This window comes from Asterias amurensis, chromosome 13, assembly GCF_032118995.1.
Source record: "Asterias amurensis chromosome 13, ASM3211899v1".
In the NCBI taxonomy this organism is placed as follows: Eukaryota; Metazoa; Echinodermata; class Asteroidea; order Forcipulatida; family Asteriidae; genus Asterias; species Asterias amurensis.
In genome coordinates, this window is record NC_092660.1 from 4,213,759 (window position 1) to 4,235,611 (window position 21,853).

The 21,853-nt window shown below is 40.1% G+C and overlaps 1 protein-coding gene across 4 annotated transcripts in view; it reads left to right on the top strand.

Annotated features, from left to right (window-relative positions):
* The window catches only part of LOC139946495 (uncharacterized), a 43,527-nt gene extending 21,777 nt beyond the window's left edge, over nt 1-21,750 (top strand). For 2 of the 4 annotated variants that reach the window (XM_071944172.1, XM_071944171.1), the window contains exons 4-21: nt 75-170; nt 1,169-1,249; nt 1,693-1,818; nt 3,348-3,407; nt 3,895-4,104; nt 4,843-5,000; nt 5,897-6,071; nt 7,220-7,366; nt 9,063-9,272; nt 10,168-10,317; nt 11,396-11,602; nt 13,031-13,108; nt 15,279-15,369; nt 15,984-16,463; nt 17,699-17,742; nt 18,020-18,355; nt 19,011-19,397; nt 20,647-21,750. In XM_071944172.1, coding sequence (XP_071800273.1) covers nt 75-170; nt 1,169-1,249; nt 1,693-1,818; nt 3,348-3,407; nt 3,895-4,104; nt 4,843-5,000; nt 5,897-6,071; nt 7,220-7,366; nt 9,063-9,272; nt 10,168-10,317; nt 11,396-11,602; nt 13,031-13,108; nt 15,279-15,369; nt 15,984-16,463; nt 17,699-17,742; nt 18,020-18,355; nt 19,011-19,397; nt 20,647-20,784 — 3,174 coding nt within the window. In that variant the 3' untranslated portion in view covers nt 20,785-21,750. The remainder of the gene's footprint in view (nt 1-74; nt 171-1,168; nt 1,250-1,692; nt 1,819-3,347; nt 3,408-3,894; nt 4,105-4,842; nt 5,001-5,896; nt 6,072-7,219; nt 7,367-9,062; nt 9,273-10,167; nt 10,318-11,395; nt 11,603-13,030; nt 13,109-15,278; nt 15,370-15,983; nt 16,464-17,698; nt 17,743-18,019; nt 18,356-19,010; nt 19,398-20,646) is intronic. The other 2 variants (XM_071944173.1, XM_071944174.1) reach the window with 2 other exon arrangements.
* Nucleotides 21,751-21,853: the final 103 nt, after the last annotated feature.

Below are 21,853 nucleotides of genomic sequence, written 5' to 3' on the forward strand. Positions count from 1 at the left end.
GACTTTTGGTGTGGACAAAAAATCTAATCCATGACCCAACCTTTAACATTTGTTTGTTTGTTTTGTATCCATAGGGTTTCTTTGTGTCTCTGAAGTTAATTGCCTTAGCACAGAGTGGCCGGGATGTTGTATTGTCTAATTTAACCGTACCAGCTCCTATTCCGAACATGGTAAGATTAGTGACTTTTCTGTTCTGTGATCATTCATATTGTAGCCATCTTGGTTATGAAATCATTTTTATTTTAGTAATAATGATTTTAAACCACAAGGGAAACTGACTGGGTAAATTTTTAACTTAACTTTTTCGTATCCTGTCAAGTGTCAGTGTCGCTGTCACTAGTGTCAGTCAGTCAGCATAGTCGGTGCTACTCCTAGAACTATTTTGGTTTCGTCTGGCTATCGTCTCCCATTATGATATTTGGGGTCCGGTTATGATTTTTGAACAAAGAAAAATTGACTAGAATGGGATTCGAACCAACGACCTCCGGATTAACGTGCGGGCGCTCAACCAACTGAGCTACACTATCTAGCCCTATGATGGCAGTATCCCTATTTTGTCAATATCTTTGTTCGGGGTCAATATTTGAGTCATAGGACCATGTCACACAAGACAATTTGCAGGCAACCAATTTCAGGCAATCTTAAGGTATTCACATTTTAATTTTTCTTTGGATTGTTAGACTTTTTTTGACAAATTTACCATTAGGCAACCAAAGTGGTCCCATAGCATGGATACACTGAAGTTGGTTGCCTCTTAGTTGCCTGTAAAAGTTGCCTCATGTGAGAAAAGGCGCTTTTCTAAATGTTGTTATAACACACCTCTTGCTGGTTCTGTATTCTGGTCACGTGGCATGAACTAATATAGTATAGTCACTGGCGCGCATGATTTGCGGGAACTAGTTCCCGAGCGGGCACTAGTCTTTGAAATTAGTGCCTGGTTACAGCGCCCTCTCTTGACTTGAACCGTGAACAGCAACTACAAAATTTCCTTTCTTTTCCAGATTTCTGTTCTTATTTCACATTTAAGTTTGAGCTGTGTTATAGTAGGTCCCTCTTCTGGTCACTCAAAGTCCCTCGGGGGGGAATAGACGTACACTAGTGACCTCATTGCCAGTCAATATGTGTATATTACTGTTGTTATTACTATTCATGTACTCTTTACCCACAGCAAGGATCAGCAGCTGCTTCGTCCCATTCCGTCACCCCTCCAATGACTGGGGGCCCACCAGAAACGTCATGGTCTGTCTCGGTAAGTTGTAACCTTACCCGAAACCCTTTCACATCACATCCAAATTCTTAAACAGGTCTGATACATGAATACGCACGAGAATAGACCCTTCCCATAAATTGCACATAGCATGTGCGCTCTTATATTTTTATTGGCAAAATGAGGGAATATCGTGCTGTTTTGAACACAGCTAATCGGTGTGTGATGCAGACGCGATTGCGCATTTGCTAAGTGCACTAACTCTGTGCGATAAATCCTAAGTAAGGAAAATTTTGGTGAAATCGTCAGAACCCTTTAAAAGCTATGTTCAATATCTCATCAACATTTTCTGTATACTTTACCTACTTAGTACTCTAACATATTGTTCGCAAGAACAATTTGTACTTTTCGTTTCTAAATGCCAGACTTTAATCTTTGATTTTTGTTTTTGTGTTTTTTTTTGACATTTGATGTGGTGCCTTCAGCCGGAGGAGAAGTCGAAATACGATACGATCTTTGAAGGGTTGAATCCGATCGAGAACAAATTGTCTGGAGATAAAGTCCGGACTGTCTTCATGAACTCGAACTTGCCGGTGGATGTACTCAGCCGGGTGAGTTCTTTTACTTTTGTTTAATTCAAGTTTGACCCAAATGAATCTAGGACCGGGGTTCAATTTCACTGAGCTGCGATGCACAAAAATTTGCTTAGCATGAAATGTTTGGCTGGATAAAAACAGGGTTTCCCAACCAAATGTCTACGTGAGTTTCAAGATAACCATACAACCGCTGAATACAAATAACTAGGAAATGCAAGAAAATGGAAATTCGGTTGGTAATCCTGTTTTTTTTACTAAGGATGAAATTTCATGCTAAGTAGCAAATTATCGTGCTTAGCAGCGCTATGAACTTGGGGCCTGGTTCAAATCCTACTGGGGGCCAGTATGTGAATTGTGTTGTCATTCCTTGCCAGATTGCGTGGGCTTTTCCTGGAGTAACTCTCTTGGGTTTTCCTCCCACATCTTAAAGGAACATGTAGCCTTGGATCGGACGATGTGTTCTGTAAAAAGCGTTTGTAACCCTTACTTTCAAAATGCATATGGTTGGAAAGATGATTTAAAAGTAGAATACAATGATCCACACAAGTTTGCCTCAAAATTGCGTGATTATCCTTTTACTGTGCGAACTAACACGGTCGGCCATTTGACTCCCATAAATGGCCGACCGTGTTAGTCGACGAGATAAAAGGAAAACCGTGCAATTTGAGGCATGCTTGTGTGGATCATTGTATTCTACTTTTACAATTTCTTTCTACTCATATACATTTCATAAAAAAAGGTTACAAACGATTTTCAAAGACCAACTCGACCGATCCAAGGCAACATGTTCCTTTAAAACTGAAACTTCCTCCTTTTCTGCTCTCGTGTTTAGGTTCGCTTTTCTGAAAATCCTTTGCTTCAAAACTAGAATGAATAATAAATAACAATCATGGCACTATGATCCACGTCTACATTACTACGTTTTCATGAACTTCAATTGTTGTCTTTATTGGCAAAAACACTGTTCAGTTTTTCTACCTGCATAACTTGTATGTTGTTATAGCCCTTTGTCATATTCTTTTCTGTAAAGAATTTAGCTTGGGGCGAAATTTCGAACCAAAATGTTTTCCTTTCATTTCTGTATATCATCACAAAATGCCGAAACATTGCTTATATTGTTCATTTCTTCAATCAAGTTTTGTAAGTAAAAATGTTCACAGAAAATAACATGAAATAGAAAAATATATGCCTTTGTGTTTAGAAATTGGGATACTATTTATGCCTTTGTATTTAGAAATTGGGATGCTATGTTAACATACTGCATTTGACCTTTATAAATATGTGAATGTAGGTAAAAAATAGGTCAAAAGGGTATTTTGGTACAAGCTGGTTGTCATGGTATGGCTGCTATGGTATAAAGGGTTAATTGCATGTAGCTGCAAAGAATGTATTGGCCATCATTCAATTAAAGGTGCTAATAATCCTAAGATAGTACGTCCAAATCTTTCTTGCCTTTCAGTCTTTTTTTACCGACAAAACAATAAATCAAGTCAGTAAAACTGTTATTTGCTGAAAGTTGTTATGTTTTTATCCTTGACCTGTAGATATGGGATTTGAGTGACATTGATAAAGATGGATTGTTAGACAAAGACGAGTTCGCTGTGGTAAGTCGCTATCCGAGTCTTGACTCTTGCTGGGGCATTGTGTCACTTGTGTCCTTAAAGACACTGGACACTATTGGGAATTGTCAAAGACCAGTCTTCTCACTTGGTGTATCTCAACATAAAATGCATAAAATAACAGACATGACAGACCGGTGAAAATGTGAACTCAATTGGTCGTCAAAGTTGCCAGATAGTAATGGAAGAAAAAACACCCTTATTTATATCACCTAAGTTGTGTGCTTTCAGATGCTTGGTTTTGGAACCTCAAAACCTAACTCTGAGGTCTCAAAATCAAATTCAGCCAAGTGGGATTCGACTAGAGTGGGATTCGAACCAACGACCTCCGGATTAACGTGCCGGCGCTCTACCAACTGAGCTATCTAGCCCTATATTGGCGGTGTCCCTATTTTGTCAATATCTTTGTTATGCTTTGTGGTTTATATTGATAAATAAAGAACGTTACATGTTTTGCCCCCTCTGCTTTCAGGCGATGCATTTAGTCTACAAAGCACTGGAGAAAGAGCCCACACCGATGGTCCTCAGCCCCCAACTCATGCCCCCAGCCAAGCGCAAGAAGCCACCGATGCCAGGAGCCGTAGGGGTGTTACCCCCCGGTGCTATACCATCCAAGAGGGCCACGCCTCCGATACCCATGGACGGCTCTCCGAAAGGCTCACCAGTACTAGCAACCAAACAGGTTGGTTCACACAGACCAGAAATTTCAGACTTCTGAGATAATATTCTGTTTTTAACAGGAGTAACTATTATCCCCCCCCCCCCAAAAAAAAGAAGAATATTGAGGTTGATGTTGTGAATGAAAAGCTTTCGCAGCGCCACGGCAGCTCGGGGCTGCATACTCCCTAATGGGAGCTGAGAAAGATTTAAGGGATGTTTGTTGGCCCAATGACCAGGGGAGTAATGTAAAGCGCATTGATTCGGTTTATTGTGCAATGCCCTACATAAGAATTTGTTATTATTATAATTATTATTTATATTGCGTTCCTAGTCTTCTCTCCATGGGGGTCTTGGTTCGCTTATGAACCATATGTGTAACGCATGTTCATAGAACCCAGTGCACTTTTCAAAAAGAGAAAGGGTTCGCCCCGTTGTTCCTGGCTTTGGCTGCTGCATGCGCCGTAGCACCTTGTAAACCCTTAGTAGGTGCTACATAATTGGGTCTCAAAATTCATCACTGTCGTAACCTATCTTTCTGAAAGTTTGTATTTACTCAGTGCCTTGAATGTTTTTAAAGAATTTTTACTCATGTTGTTATAATTCTGTATTTTCTTATTTTTAATTTGTCCGTATTTCCATGTTCAGCGCCCTAGAGCTTGTCTTCATGATTAGGGCGCTATATAAGTTTGGGTATTATAATTATTAATAATACATGGAATAAATAAAAATAATAATCTGTTTCTTGTTTTTTATTCTGAAGGAGCAGAGTAAATGGGTAGTTACTTCTCAAGAGAAGACAAACTCGGACGCCATCTTCCAGCAGATTGACACAGATAAAGACGGATTAGTCGGCGGTGAAGAGATTAGACCCGTGCTGATCAATTCAGGATTACCACAAGCTATATTGGCTCAGATATGGTAGGTTTAGATCATAGAGTTATATATAAGAACTAGAGGGCGCACTGGTGATGCTGCTTGCACAAACGCGACGGGCTGCAAGATGACAAGCGCCATTCTGTATGCACGTTGAATATGAAATACACGTTTAGGTTTTTTTTATTGGACGCTCACGCGATGCTGTTTGTTCAACTTACAAAATGGCCGCACAAACACACGCTGTGAGATGGCTGTTTTGTCAACTTAGAAACTCTGGTTTAGATTCATCAGGCTTTGGGGTTGGTGTAGTGGTATTTTTCCCCACCTTCCACCTTAAGGACCTCGGTTCAAATCCTACCGGGGGCACTATGTGGATGGGGTTCCAGTCCCTACCTGACTGGGTGGGTTTTCCAGAGAATAGTTCTCTGGGAGTTTTCCTCCCTCGTCTAAAACTTAAACTTCTTCCGTGGGGTTCTTGGCTTTGTATAGTGATTAAGTTCCCTTTTTCTGGGAGTCCCTGGCTTCACAATTCGGACTCGGTTCAAATCCCACTAGGGGCACTATCTGACTATGTTGATTTTGTTTTCGTTCCCTATCTGAGTGTGTGTGTTTTCACTGGAATGATTCTCTGGGAGTTTTCCTCCCACATCTAAAACGGAAACCTGGTTTTGTATAGTGATTAAGTTCCCTTTTCTGGGAGTCCCTGGCTTCACAATTAGAATTAATCAATCAGGGCTCAAATTTTACACTGGACTGCAGGCCCGAGGCCAGAAGTTTACCATGTGATGTGGCGCAAGTAAGCATCTTTTAAAACATCTTTCTAACCATATATGCATTTCATAACAACTCGTCCGATCCAAGGCAACGTGTTCCTTTAAGATATGTGAGAGGAATTTCTGGCAAGCTCCCAATTTTCTCTCTCTCCTCTTTAATGACAGGAACTTATGCGATACAAAGCAAACGGGGCAGTTAAATGCAGAACAGTTTGCATTAGCGATGTACCTAGTAGCGCAAGCTCAGTCAGGTACCAACCCACCGCAGGCATTAACACCTGAGATGGTTCCACCGACACTAAGACCCAAACCAGGAAAAGCTGCTGCTGGTGGATTACAGGTAAGGCTGGTAACAGTGGTTTTAAACTCAACTTTTTTTATCCATGAAACAATTAGTGTATTGGCAGCTCCATGTAGAACAAGAACACCTGCACCCTGAACAAAGATAATGACAAGATAGGTGATACCCTAAAACAAAACAAACGTACATGTATCAACTCCAAACTTGGCTTGTGGACTGGTCTAGGGTTCCCCCAGAAGCATATTGTTTTTGAACTTCCTAAGATTAATGTTAATGTAATTAAGGCTAAAACAAAAAGAAATGTTGTCCGAGCAATAACTCTAAAGGACTTGGCGTGTCAACTCCAAACTTGGCTTGTGGATTTATCATGGGATCCCCCAGAAGCCTATTGTTTTTGGACCCCCCTCAGATAAATATAAAGCTCATTGTGGCTAAAACAAAAAGAAATGTTGTCCGAGCAATAACTCTAAAGGGACTTGCCGTATCAACTCCAAATTTGGCTTGTGGATTTATCATGGGATCCCCCAGAAGCCTATTGTTTTTGGACCCCCCTAAGTTTAAAGTCATTATGGCTAAAACAAAAGAAATGTTGTCAGGGTGATACCTCAAGAAGGACTTGGCATTTTACCTCCGCACTTGTGTGGATTGGTCTAGGGATCCCCCAGAAGCCTATTTTGGGGGGGACAAATGTCAAGGTCATTATGGCTTAAAAAAAAAAAAAAAGATTACAAGTAATTACTTAAGAATGAGGTTAAAGATGCTATGTCAGATTTTTGGCAGATTTGACCCAAAAATTTTGATTTAAAATTCAACAGGTATTTTGATTGGGGTCGAGAAAGTTACAAGCTTTCGTTTGAGCCATTGCTAAAAAAAATTACGCCAATTATTAGCAGCAGTGAAATAAAGTGCTTATTTTTTGTCAGCATCCCGACAATATATCACGTGACCAATTCTTATGTGTTTTATAAGAATCGTTTTAAATTTTTGTCATGGTTCCTGACCACTAAAAGTAAAAGTTTTAAAAACTTGTTTTTGTTAGAGCTGGTGATACTCTTTGAAATACCATTCACTCAAAAAAAAATTTTTTTTAATGTTTGGGGCCAAAAATCTGACATAACATCTTTTATCTCATCGGGGCAATTGTGTTTGTCAATACACCATTCTTGTTTTTGTTTTTGTTTTTTTAGGATTTAGCTGCTGGCGATTTCTCGGCAATTAAAGAATTAGATGCAATCAGTAAAGAAATAGAAAGTCTGAGCAAAGAGAAAGGACAGCTCCAGATTAATATCAGAACCAAAGAAGAACATGTCAAGATGAAGACGCTGGAAGTACAGGTAAGGAGCAAACAATCGGGAGAGGTGCGCTTTTGATGCGCTTTTTGCGCAAGCTTAAAATAAATAAAAATGTTACAAATTTGTCTGATTTGCTTTAACAAACATCAAGTAATTAACCACATGGAAAACAGACTGGGTAAATTTTTGTTGATGTAGGGTTGAACAAAGAAATTTACCTAGTCAGTTTATCGTGTGGTTTATGACTTGCTACAATGTATATAACTGACATACAGATCCTTGTCATTTGATTGGTGGAACTTACTTCACGTGACATTCACTACTACTCCCATCCACACTGGCGATCAAAAAGACCTATTCGCCCATGGGGAATAGCATTTCCCATTCAACAGTTAGGATCATCCTTGTTCCCAATGTTTTTGAGCAGTACAGCGCCGCCGCGCCACTGCTAAAACAAAGGAGCACCTGTGAAAAAGGTTGTAATCCGAATTATGCATTGTTGCCGCTAGGCGGCGCTATATGATTTTTGGTTGTCAGTAATTTGTGTGATTTTTCATAATGTTATACTTTAAAAATAGATCAAATGACAAGGATCTATATGTTCATTGTATAAAACAAATATTGAGTGGCTTTAATTCGTGGAATGGAAGGAATATTATCGCTCGGTAAAATTTGGACTCTTCCATTTCACTTGGCTTCGCCTCGTGAAATGGAACAGTCCAAATTTTACCTTGCGATAATATTCCTCCCGTTCCACTCTGAGCCACTCAATGTACTATTTGAATTAAGAAGTCGCATCCCCTTTAGGTGATCCATCTGCTGCTTGTGACCAGGTTGTATCATAAACTTGGGTGTGGTCCCTGGCTATACGATGGTTAAAAGCGGTGGACACTATTGGTAATTACTCAAAATAATTATTAGCATAAAACATTACTTGGTATCGAGTAATGGAGAGAGGTTGATGGTATAAAACATTGTGAAAAACGGCTCTCTCTTAAGTAACCTAGTGTTTGAGAAAGAAGTAATTTTCCACAAATTTGATTTAGAGACCTCAGAATTAGATTTTGAGGTCTTGAAATCAAGCATCTGAAAGCACACAACTTTGTGTGTCAAGGGTGTTTTTTCTTTCATTATTATCTCCCAACTTCGACGACCAATTGAGCTCACAGGTTGCATATGTTGAGATACACCAAGTGAGAAGACTAGTCTTTGACAGTTACCAATAGTGTCCAGTGTCTTTAACAGTCGCTTGGCTTACATACATACTTACAAAAAATGTTTTATATACCGCCATTTCATCAAGACCACAGCGCGTTTGCTTCTGACTAGCCCATTGAGCAAAGATATTGACAAATTATGGAGACTGCCAGCATAAGGGCTAGAAAGCTCAGTTGGTAGAGCACGCGTACACGGTAGTCTGGAGGTTGCATTTTGAATCCCGCTTCAGTCAAAATTTTGTTGTTCAACCAAAAATTTGTTCAACAAAGTGACAACAAAACACTTAAGTTGTGGTTGGGTTGTGTTTATGTATTTGCTGATAATAGACCTTATGCATTGACGTCGACCAGCGCCCATCTTAGTGGAAAAACGGTGACGAAACAATCGAAACGCACAGATTTGTACACGCGGCGCACAGGATTGGCCAATGAACAACCTCCTTTTGACCTCTAGGTGAGGGCGCCCTACTGAATTGACGTCATGTGCATAAGGTCTATATCTGTCCTCTTTATTGTTCAAGGGACTTCAAAGTGAATTGGAAAAGTCCACATTGCAGACCAGGCAGCTAGAAACACAAAAAGCAGACGCTGAGAAGAGACTAGGGGAGTTGGATCAGCAGCGCACTAAGCTGGAAGCATTATTAGCCGAGGTTAAACAACAGTGCCAAGAGACACAACAAGATGTAGATAATCTCAAGAATCAGATTAGCTCCCAGGAGACTAGCCTGAAGGTAGGGGATTAAATATAGAGATTAAAAGATCAATTGTTTGTTTGTTTGTTTGTTTGTTTGTTTAGATGATCTTCCTATCAAGGGAATTCGGCAATCTCCCACAAGGGGATATAAACACCAAGTTGGCAACAACCAATCTCTCTCATACAAACACTGGTTTAACGTCTATGATTATGAATTGCACAAATCAAGAAATTGTGATTCAGTAACTAGATGACAATATTTATTCTAGTCATTGTGAAATCAGCAGTTAGCTGGAGATTCGAACCCACAACTTTGTTACCAGAGTATAAACATCAGTACCAAGAATCAAAAGATGCTGATAAAATTAATAACTGAGTTAGCTCACAGAAGACTAGCCTGTTGGCACAGGCATGCAACTTTTCCTCCGATCAGCTGATTTTCTCTTTTTTTTTAAGGCAGTGGACACTATTGGTAATTGTCAAAGACTAGCCTTCACATTTGGTGTATCTCAATATATGCATAAAATAACTAACCTGTGAAAATTTTAGCTCAATCGGTCATTGAAGTTGCGAGATAATAATGAAAGAAAAAAACACTCTTGTCACACGAAGTTGTGTGCGTTTAGATGGTTGATTTCGAGACCTCAAGTTCTAAATCTGAGGTCTCGCAATCAAATTTGTGGAAAATTACTTCTTTCTCGAAAACTATAGCACTTCAGAGGGAGCCGTTTCTCACAATGTTTTTTACCATCAACCTCTCCCAATTACTCGTCACCAAGAAAGGTTTTATGCTAATAATTATTTTGAGTAATTACCAATAGTGTCCACTGCCTTTAAATCTCAGTTTTTCCATTACAAAATTGATAAATACATTGCACTGGATCTGGACCCTGGATCTAAAATAACAATTTGTATAATTTGTTGTCTCTTAGGCTCAGGAAGAGGAATTAAACTCAGCTCGTGTAGAGTTGACTACTTTAAGACAGGAAGAGGTCCAATTGGAGCAGCAGCTAGAATCAGGGAAGACGCATCTAGACTTGGTAGTGCAGTCCACCAAAGGAGTAGAACAAGAACTGCAACAGGTACTCAAAAACTGTTATAGACCCCCTTTAAAAAGAATTGTTTTTATGCAAGTCACCAGACACACAAGGCCGGAAGGCCACTACAATGTGTTGGCTACAATTTACAGGCCTGGAATTTCATCTTTGAGTGGGCAAGGCCATTTTCATTTTGAAAAGGGCACTTCCATTGGAAAATCTTAAAGTCTATGGGAATTTTTGAAAGGGCACCAAGGCCAAGACCAGGGCAATGAAGGCAATGGCCTCCGTTTCAGAGGCCGTTGCCACCTACTTCTTGGGCTGAGACAGGGTTGCCCCTTTCACAGTCCATACGAATGTAGGCTTGGGTATCATCAATTCGAAGTCTGGCCGGTAGAGCAGAAGGCACTACCTCCCCAATTTTAAGTAGTAAGTGTCACGACCGGGATTCAAACCCACACTCTGCTGATCAAACACCAGAGCTTGAATCCGGTGCTCTTGACCGCTCGGCCATGACACGCCTTGCACAATGTAACCAAACGTATTATTAAGGGCAGAAATTAGGGGAAAGACCAAATGAGTTTTTGAATTTTTGTCAATACTTTTCAAATATTTGTTTTGCACTTATTACATAACGGGCTAATGAAAAAAGTTGCGGGCGATTGTCTATGTTAGAAAACGCCCTGGGTTCAAGGTTGTAGTTTTTGTAATAATTTGACCACTGCTAAGATCGATTGCTGGCTTATTAATTTTTATTTATTTTTTTTTTTTTTTAATTTAATTTCAGAACGCAAACACGTTTATTCGATTAAACATCCCAATGTTTAACAAATTATTAAAGATTTTTTTAGTTTTTTTTAATTTTTGTAATTTTTTATAAGTGCAAGCACTTTTTTTATATTTCATACATAATATGCACTCACAACAACACACGAACATACAAACCAAAATTAGAGGAAAAAAAAAATTATCAAGAAACAATGAATAATTAATTAAACCGTAAACCTCCACTTTGTGTTAAACTTATGCATAGTGTTTGAGCTAGTCGCAATGACTTGTTAATTGATATCATTACATTTTTTATAATCTCTTGTTCCGATTGTCTTTTTTTCCCCGCGTCTAGCTGCAAACCAAACTGAAGAGTCTTGTGGAGAGTAAGAACAAGCTAAACGGTCAGATCCTTCAGTTTGAGGCGCCCCTAACCAGCCTGGCGCCTCACGCTAACAACAACCAGAGCGGTGTACTGCAAGGGCATGAAGACCTTGGCTTACCTCACCATCATAATAGATTACCGTCCACAGATATAGATGCGTTCAGTAACAGAGCAACGGTAAGTGGGATCAGCTTTTGCGTATTAACACTCTACATTGCCAAAGTCCAAAAGCACATACACTTTTAAAATTGCCCCGTTGTTTTATTATGTAACAATATGGATATATATTTTCATATGTACTTGGAAATTCACTCTCCCTGCTTCTTTTGGTGGCAGTTTCTTAAGGTTAAAACTCCTACCAATTGGAAACAACCCTAAATGGAATAAAAAGCTTTGCAAAAACACTGACTGATTGCATACAAAAAAACTTGCTAACCATGCAAAATGTAGCTGGGTTACCAACAAACTCAAACATGGAAAGGATCATTTTCTCTAACTTCACATTTAGCTCTGACTATTGGAATTTTCCAAAAGCTTATGTTTCGGTATTTGGTTGAAGCTGTGGTTCCTTGCCGTGCTTAAACCCTTTTAAGAAAACTGACTGATTGCATACAAAAAAACTTGCTAACCATGCAAAATGTAGCTGGGTTCCAACAAACTCAAACATGGAAAGGATCATTTTCTCTAACTTCACATTTAGCTCAGACTATTGGAATTTTCCAAAAGCTTATGTTTCGGTATTTGGTTGAAGCTGTGGTTCCTTGCCGTGCTTAAACCCTTTTTAGATATCTCATCCATATAGTCTACGCCCAGCAATATCACCATATGTCTAGCAACATCACCATATGCCCAGCAACATCACATACGCCTAGCAACATCACCATATCACCAAGGGTGGCACGGTTGGCTTGTGCGTAAAGCACTCGCCTCTCACCAAGGTGACCCCGGTTCGATTTCCGGGTCGGGGCCATTTGTGAGTTGAGTTGTGCGTTGGTTCTCTGCTGTGCCACGAGGGTTTTCAAGACTATCCGGTTTTCCTCCCTCAGGAAAAATCAAACACTTTCGATCATGGCTGTGCTCCGTGGTCATAATGGGTTGATGTGGCTGGCAGCTGCATGCCTGCTTCTCGAACACGTTGTAGCCGCGTCCTTCGCAATTCAGCTCTTAGCTGCGAGTAAGGATGATTAGCCCCCCAAACTATTATCATTATATGCCCAGCAACATCACACACACGCTGAGCAATACCATCATGCACCTAGCAACACCACCAAACACTCAGCAACTTCACCATCTGCATTTACTGTTATTTCTGTTTTTTCGATTTTCCTGGCAAAATTTGATTGAAGAAAAGAACAACAATATTGCAATGTCAGGGCATTTTGTAACGATTATACTGAAGGATTTAGACAAAGACATTTCGTATGCATCATCAAAACAGCAGGAACCCCCCCCCCCCAAAAAAAAAAAAAAAAAAAAAACCACATTGAATTGGCGTCTTTGACTACCACCCTCATGTCTAACAACTGCATGCATGCCATTGTAGTAATAACCCATGCCGTAGTGCTGTAGTGATGCTATGACTATTTTATCTCCATTTCGAATCAGGCTGGTAATAGTCCCGTGAGTAGTGTAAGTGGATTTAGTGTAAGCTCAGAGCTGAGACAAACTGATGAAGAGTTCAAGGTAGGTTTGAGGGACTGCCCCCCCGTTAAGGAACATTAAGCTGCATAAGCAGAGATTAATGGCCATTCGTAAATACCTCAGACAGTTTGGCTATTCCTATTGGTGGAGAGCGCGTCACGTGGGTGTGTATAAACCTTTGTTTATGACCAGTAAAAAGTGTTGAAACACGGGCGTGACACGCGAGCTTGCACCTGTTCTTATAAGACAGTTTCTTCATTCCTATTGGTCGAGAGCGACGGCTGAAACAGTTGTGCCACATCACGTGATACGCGCGACGCGCACAGCATTCCCTTATAAGGAGTTGTTTACCCGAGGGCAGCGGAGGGCTTTACCATTTCATAGCTGGAGGGGTGTTGTGTTGAAAGAAATCATTGAACAATTGTAATTTTTGCATTTCTTTTACTTTTTGACCAAAAAGTGTTGATGTTTTTGACCAAAAAGGTATTTATGAATGGGAATCAAAGTGTTTGGAATTGGTTTTCAACTAGTGGTTTGAACCCGCCGAGGCCTGGTTCTTGATAATTTACCTCGACTTTGTCTCGGTAAAATTATCAAGAACCAGGCCTCATTGGGATTAAACCACTAGTTGAAAACCTCTTCACCACACATTGATTCCCTTATGCGTTTACATGCTGAAATACACTATTTGCTCCTGACACGCACAATTTTCTTCAGCCCACATTTTTCACGGGTTTGTTATACCATGTGTAATGTTGATCACACAAACAAAATGAACACTGTCTGTGACTGTTTTGTTTTTGGTGGGCGGTGTGTGGGCCTAAGATGACTAGTACTAACGTAAAGCCTGTAAATGCAATACCACTAATTGAAATTGGCACTGGTGCATGACTAATGGCTTTTGTACTAATCACAGTTTACCACTGATTACTTCATACATTATTTGACACAGCCATAAATATTATAAGCCTTTCTTGTACGTCAGTTTTGATACTGAATGGTTTTGGCAGCACTCACCTCGCACGGTAGCAGTCATTTTCACCGTTTCATCAGACTAATCTACTCTCTAACCATGGCTACAAATTTACACTGGACCACAGGCCTGGGCCGGTGATTTCAGCACCGAGCCAGTAACCTCATGACTGGACAAGTCCAGGGGTGGATTTCACGAAGGTAGTCCTAACTTAGGACTAGTCCTAGGCAATGCTAAGAGGTAGGACTGGTCCTAAGTTAGGACCAGTAACTCATCCTAACTTCGGACTGGTCCTATCTCTTGGCATTGCCTAGGACTAGTCCTAAGTTAGGACTACCTTTGTGAAATCCACCCCACTGGTCTAGCGTTTTTGTTCAAATGTTGACTTTCATTCTGATAAAAACTTTTTTGTTGAGTATTGAAGAATACTTACCCATAGTACAAATTGGATAAATCTTTTCTCAGTGCTGGTTGAAATTTAAACAGTTCAGACCTTTACTATGACATCTGGGCCCAATTTAATAGAGCTGCTAAGCACAAAAAATTAGCTTAGCATGAAATTTCTTCCATGATAAAAACAGGATTACCAACAAAATTTCCATTTGTTGCATATTGGTTGTGACTGGTATTCAGCTGTTGTGTGCTTATCCTGAAAACCACATGGAAATTGGGTTGGCATTCCCGGAATTTCATGCTAAGCAAATTTGTGTGATTAGCAGCTCTATGAAATTGGGCCCTGGTCCAGTAAACATTTTCCTGTATTATTGTGGATTTTCTCCCGTAATTTGGGCTTTGCAAACACTGTAGTGAATAAAGTTTAAAATTTGTAAGTAAACACGATGTCAAATTAAAGCCAGTGGACACTATTGGTAATTGTCAAAGACTATCTCAACATATGCATAAAATAACAAACCTGTGAAAATTTGAGCTCAATCGGTCGTCGAAGTTGCAAGATATTAATGAAAGAAAAAACACCGTTGTCACACGAAGTTGTGTGCTTTCAGATGCTTGAGGTCTCGAAATCAAATTCGTGGAAAATTACTTCTTTCTCGAAAACTACGCCACTTCAGAGGGAGCTGTTTCTCACAATGTTTTATACTATCAACCTCTCCCCATTACTCGTAACCAAGAAAGGTTTTATGATGATAATTATTTTTAGTAATTACCAATAGTGTCCAATGGCTTTAAAGACTAGTTTTTGTTTGAGATTGATTTTGCATGTGTTGTTTATCCTACCAGGAGGATCCATTCAAAGGCCGAGACCCATTTGCTAATTTTGCTGATGCATCATCGAGCGACCCATTTCAATCTCAAGATCCTTTTAAAGATGGTAAGCAATACGTAATGGACTACAATAGACATTTTGTATATGACACCAAACTCTCAAAAAGGAGGCAGATCATTAGACAATAGCTGTTCTCTGTGCATAATAACGTGCGCGTGACCTCAGCATACCTGTAGCGTTTTGCGTTATGCAAGGGGGAGCTTCTGATTTCTAACACGATACAGAACGTGCCTTCGAACAATGCACATAGTTTTGGGTAGCAACTCTCTTTTGCGCATGTTTGTATATGAATTTAACACCCAAAATAACACCCAGGATAGGCAGATGTGAGGTTTTGCAAGGAGTCTGTACTCCCTTGGCCCAATTTCATAGAGCTGCTTATTTCATAGAGCTGCTAGTTTCATTTTGTGTGAACTGCGTGAGCTTCCAATTCATAATGCTGCAAACCGTAAAGCACACAAAAAGGCATGCAAAACTTCTGGTTCTGACCTATGAAAATGAGTGACATTACAATGCAAATCCATATTGAATATACAGCTGTCCGCCTTAAATTTTCTCGATAACCTGTGAAATATGCTAACGCTTCAGCAAAACACCTCCTAAGATCTGGATCCACGTCTCAGACTTTTTAAAATCTCAATGTTTGTTTCCTCTCACAGATCCATTTAAGTCAGATAGCTTCTCCTCAGATCCGTTCGGTGCTGACCCCTTTAAGAACTCAACGACCTCTGACCCCTTCAAGGATTCAACACCCCCTGACCTCTTCCACAAAACAGCGACCCCTGACCCCTTCAAGGAGTCGACGACCCCTGATCCCTTCAAGGAGTCAACGACCCCTGACCCCTTCAAAACCTCAACGTCGCCTGACCCTTTCAAGGATTCAGCGACCCCTGACCCCTTCACAAACTCAACATCGTCTGACCCCTTTCCAAGTACATCTTCCGATCCGTTCAACTCAAAAGTGACCCCTGACCCTTTCAGTGATATGAACTCTGACCCCTTCAAGAGTGGTGACCCTTTTGGTTCTAAGACATCCACTGATGATCCCTTTGCATCTTCAGCAACACCTGGAGCAGGAGCCGAGAATCTGTTCAAAAGCGATGACCCCTTCAAGGCAGGAGGAAGTACAAAGACTGACGGTGAGATTTTACTTTTCATTGTACTTTGCTTCCTAGATTACCTAAACCCTCCTCTAGGTACATATTGACCCATTTCACCTGACGTCATCATCAGAATAATCTTGGATGCGCCATTTTGATGGTCAATGTCAACGTGTGTTATTCAGTGAAGTGCGCATTTTTAGGTGATGCGGTGTGTTTACACGTAAGCCTTTTGACCACCAACATGGTGAGCGTGGCATCAGTTGCCGCGTGTGACGCGCTTGCAAGGGGTCAATTCTAAGATGCTTCAAAACCTATCAGATGCTTTTTACACAACAGTGAACTAATTAATCTATTCTACGCTGTTCTTTTTCTTGTAGTGCCACTTCTGGTACTGATCAGGGCCCAATTTCATAGAGCTGCTTAAGCAAAAAATTTGCTTAAGCACGAAAATAGCTTGCTTATTTTACACATGTTACTGGCAAAAATTTCATGCCATGTACATTGTATGGGACTAATATTAAGCTGTTGTTTACTACTTAGCATAACAATTGAGTGGAGTCTTAGCCGGTAATCTGATTTTACAAGGCAAAGATTATTTTGCTTAAGCAATTTTGTTTGCTTAAGCAACTCTATGAAATTGGGTCCAAGATACCAGTCACAGATTGTACATGTGACTTGGTAGGTTTGGTGGTACCCTTATTCTGATAAGCATTACTTTTTCTGCTTGAGATAGCCTCTAAAACAAGATGGAAATCAAGTTAGATGAGCTAGGGTTTATACATGTAATGTAGAGTCTCCCTTTAAGGAACATGTTGCCTTAGATCCGTCGATTGGTCTTTGAAAAGCATTCTGTAACCGTTTGTTATCAAATCGATATGGTTAGAAAGATGTTGTAAAAGTAGAATATAATGATCCACACAAATATCACTCAAAATTGCACGGTTTTCTTTTTACCTCGTCGGCTAACACGGTCGGCCATTTATGGGAGTCAAATTTTTGACTCCCATAAACGGCTGACCGTGCTAGTTCGCGACGTAAAATGAAAACCGTGCAATTTTGAGTGATACTTGTGTGGATCATTATATTCTACTTTTAAAACATCTTTCTAACCACATGCATTTCATAGTAAACGGTTTCAAACACTTTTTATAGACCAACTCGTCCGATCCAAGGCAACGTGTTCTTTTAAGCTTTTTTGGGAGCAAAACGCTTTGAGGTTTACTAGTTTTGATAGATACATTGTAACCTTTGACCTGTGTTTGTGATTGCAGGGTTCGGGTCGGTCGATCCTTTTGGAGGGGATGCTTTTATGACGGTAAGACTTTGTTTGTATCAAATACAAATTTCTTTGAGGTTCTATATGCATGAATCATTTCTCAGATTGAAATGTTTTGGGGTGAACAATTATCTGAACTTCTAAGGGAATCCTTTCTCAACAATGTTTACAGCATAAAAAGCTGCAGTGCTTTTCACTGAGTAAAGCTGTTGTGTTGTGGAGTATTTACCAATCTATGACCCCTACCTTTAATAACCAATACTTATGAGTATTTATTTCTGAAATATTTATTTATATTTATTTATTTTTTGATCAGAATTCTACTAAAGAGGGATTTGCGGGTGACACATTTAACTTTAAAGAGGAGACGCCAGCCTTACCCCCTAAGAAGAGTAAAACCACCACGTCATCGTCTAAAGCTTCCACTGCTTCATCAGTGTCCAGTACTACAACCGCCTCCGTCAGTAACGTTGATGCTTTCGCTTCGTTTGGCGGGGAGTCAAAGCCCGATCCGTTTGCTTCCAAGACCTCGACTAGCGACCCGTTTGGGGGAGATCCATTTGCTGGTTTCGCCGCTCCTGCTTCCACTAATGCCAAGGAGGGAGGAGCTGCCGATCCTTTCGCAAGTTTTGCCGATTTCGGATCGGCCAAGGTAACTTAATCTAAACTCTTGTTTTTAACTTTCGTTTTGAATTTTAATTGTGTCCCTTCTCTTGCTCTTGACATCAAGCGTCAATATTCTCTTCTGTTTTTTTTAAACAGCTACTTGAGCTGAAATATATTTTGACGGGAATGGTGTTTAAACTGTGTACAAGTATAATGTATGTCTGGGATTTGAAACTTTGCATAGTGGGAGTGAAGTCAGGTTAGATTTGTTCATGTGCAAAAGTTTGCAACAAAGCGGCTATACCAATGTCATAACAGAAGGGATAATGTAACAGAGCTTTCCACAAATCTTTCTGACAACCATTGAAGAAGGGTATTTCAAAGCAAATGCTTTTTTTATAATTGCAAATCTGTTTAATTTTATGTGAACTCAATTTCCTTATTGATTGAATCTTTTTTTTAGCAAAGGTCACTTGTCGCTTTCTTTTCAGCTTGTCTTTAAAGCTTATCTCATTTATGTAAATTTGTATTTACTGTTGCTATTTTTTAATCTTTGTGTACTCCACTATCCTCTTGAAACTTTCTTCTTTGAATTGGAAGATTTTGTTTTTGTTTTTTGAAATCTTGATTTGAAATGATCGGATATGTTTTTTCGGAAGAGTTTTATTGTTGGAAGTAAATTGATTTAAAACTATCAACAGGGTAACTCAAACAAAGCTAGCGGTGATGCGTTTTCCTGGTTAATTGACGACTTCTTCTCCAGTGGAACCAAGAAACAATCCGATCAAGGCGCCGGCAATAAAGAGAACACATCGCCTCTACTGAAGGGAGACATCTTTGCCGGCGATGTTAAAAATGTTTCTTTAGAGGTCACCCCTAAGGGTGCCTCCTCTTGGCCTGAAGAAGACACTTTCTCCAGCAGCAAGGAGAAAATGTCTCCCCTAGATGACTCGAGTAAGTCCAGTCAAGGAGTGTCGTTTTCGATGGACGAAGATTTCTCAGGCAGAGGGAAGGAAACTGAAGGTGGCTCAAATGAATCGAGCGAAGAGGGATTTCTTGGCAGGTTGGCGAAATCTTCCAGAGTGAAAGTAAGATAACTCACAATGGAAGAAGTCTTCAAATTCATCGGCACTGTCACCCTACTAACCGGTTTCTTAGCTTAGCACAGGAGAAATAGCCTCCTCCAGAGGGCAAGTAAGATAACTCACAAAGGATGAGAGAGTCTTTATATTCTCTTCATCCACACCATAACCCATCTAACTGGTTTTCTTAGTTTAGCACAGGAGAAATAGCATCCTCTAGAGTGAAAGTAAGATAACTCACAATGGATGAGAGAGTCTTTATCTTCACACCATCGACACCATAACTCATCTAACCAAACACCAGTTTCCTTTATAGTTTACCACAGGAGAAAAAGCCTCCTCCAGAGTGAAAGTAAGATAACTCACAATGGATGAGAGAGTCTTTATCTTCACACCATCGACACCATAACCCATCTAACCAAACACCAGTTTCCTTTATAGTTTACCACAGGAGAAATAGCCTCCTCCAGAGTGAAAGTAAGATAACTCACAATGGATGAGAGAGTTTATCTTCACACCATCGACACCATAACCCATCTAACCAAACACCAGTTTCCTTTATAGTTTACCACAGGAGAAATAGCCTCCTCCAGAGTGAAAGTAAGATAACTCACAATGGATGAGAGAGTCTTTATCTTCACACCATCGACACCATAACCCATCTAACCAAACACCAGTTTCCTTTGTAGTTTAGCACAAGAGAAATAGCCTCATCCAGAGTGAAAGTAAGACAACTCACAAGGGATGAGAGAGTTTTTATCTTCACACCATCGACACCGTAACCCATCTAACCAAACACCAGTTTCCTTTGTAGTTTAGCACAAGAGAAATAGCCTCATCCAGAGTGAAAGTAAGACAACTCACAAGGGATGAGAGAGTTTTTATCTTCACACCATCGACACCGTAACCCATCTCACCTAACACTAGTTTCCTTTATAGTTTACCACAGGAGAAAAAGCCTCCTCTAGAGTGAAAGTAAGATAACTCACAATGGACGAGAGAGTCTTTATCTTCACTTCATCGACATCATAACCCATCTAATCGGTTTTCTAAGTTTAGAAAAGGAGAAATAGCATCCTCTAGAGTGAAGTAAGATAACTCACAATGAAAGAGTTTTTATCCTTACTTCTTCATCGACACCGTAACGCATCTAACCAAACACCGTTTTCTTAGGAAAAACAGCGGCTGTGGAGTCCTCAATAATATGTTCATTTTAAAATTTGAATATTTGTTTCCCTCTATTCTCTTGTCTCAGTTTGAGGTTGGGGATAGTGCCTGGCCATCACAGGAGGGCGCCAAACAAGACGAGAGTAAATCAACGCCACAGGACCAAGACAAGAGTCAATCAGACGGGGTCGCGGTGAAAACTGAAGCCAGCTCATCGGAGGCATAGCGCCCTCAATGATGGTAACTTATAATCGTACCAACAGAGGGCGCTGTTTGATTTACTATAAATCAGCCCTCACTAGAGGCTGTCAATCAACCACTTTATGTCAGAGGACTTGTATGTATGCCAAATTTGTCTGGAGTGACAGCAGACATTTTGTAAGTGGTCATTAAAGGCAGTGGACACTATTGGTAATTACTCAAAATAAATATTAGCATAAAACCTTTCTTGGTGACGAGTAATGGGGAGAGGTTGATGGTATAAAACATTGTGAGAAACGGCTCCCTCTGAAGTGCCATAGTTTTCGAGAAAGAAGTAATTTTCCACGAATTTGATTTTGAGACCTCAGATTTAGAACTTGAGGTCTCGAAATCAACCATTTGAACGCACACAACTTGGTGTGACTAGGGTGTATTTTTCTTTCATTAATATCTCGCAAGTTCGGTGACCGATTGAGCTCAAATTTTCACAGGTTTGTTGTTTTATGCTTATGTTGAGATACATCAACTGTGAAAGCTAGTCTTTGACAATTACTGATAGTGTCCACTGCCTTTAAATGAGTCGAGGAGGAATGACAAGCTGAAATCTAAGGTGTCTCATAAATGAGAATTTCACCTTCCAGAGACCCCTTGCATGTGACGTCACAAGACTGAAGACAGCGCCATCACTGAGTTCATTGAAGACCTTTGCGTACATGCAGGGCAGGCTTCCATTGTTTGATCACATACAGGGCAACCTTGTCTTCTACCTGGGCGCAATTAAATGGAGCTGCCCAGGCACCAAAATCAGCTAAGCACAACAAAACTGTGCTTAGCAGAAAAAGGTAACTCGATAATTTACCATTTCACGTGTACAAAATGTGACTGGTATCCTGCTTATTTTTTTCTATAAAGCATCCTCCGATTAAAGGAACCAGTGCCTTGGATTGGTCGAGTTGGTCTTTGAAAAGCGTTTGTAACCGTTTGTTATAAAATGCATATGATTAGAAAGACATTTTAAAAGTAGAATATAATGATCCACACAAGTATCACTCGAAATTGCGTGGTTTTCCTCTTACCTCGTTGACAAACACGGT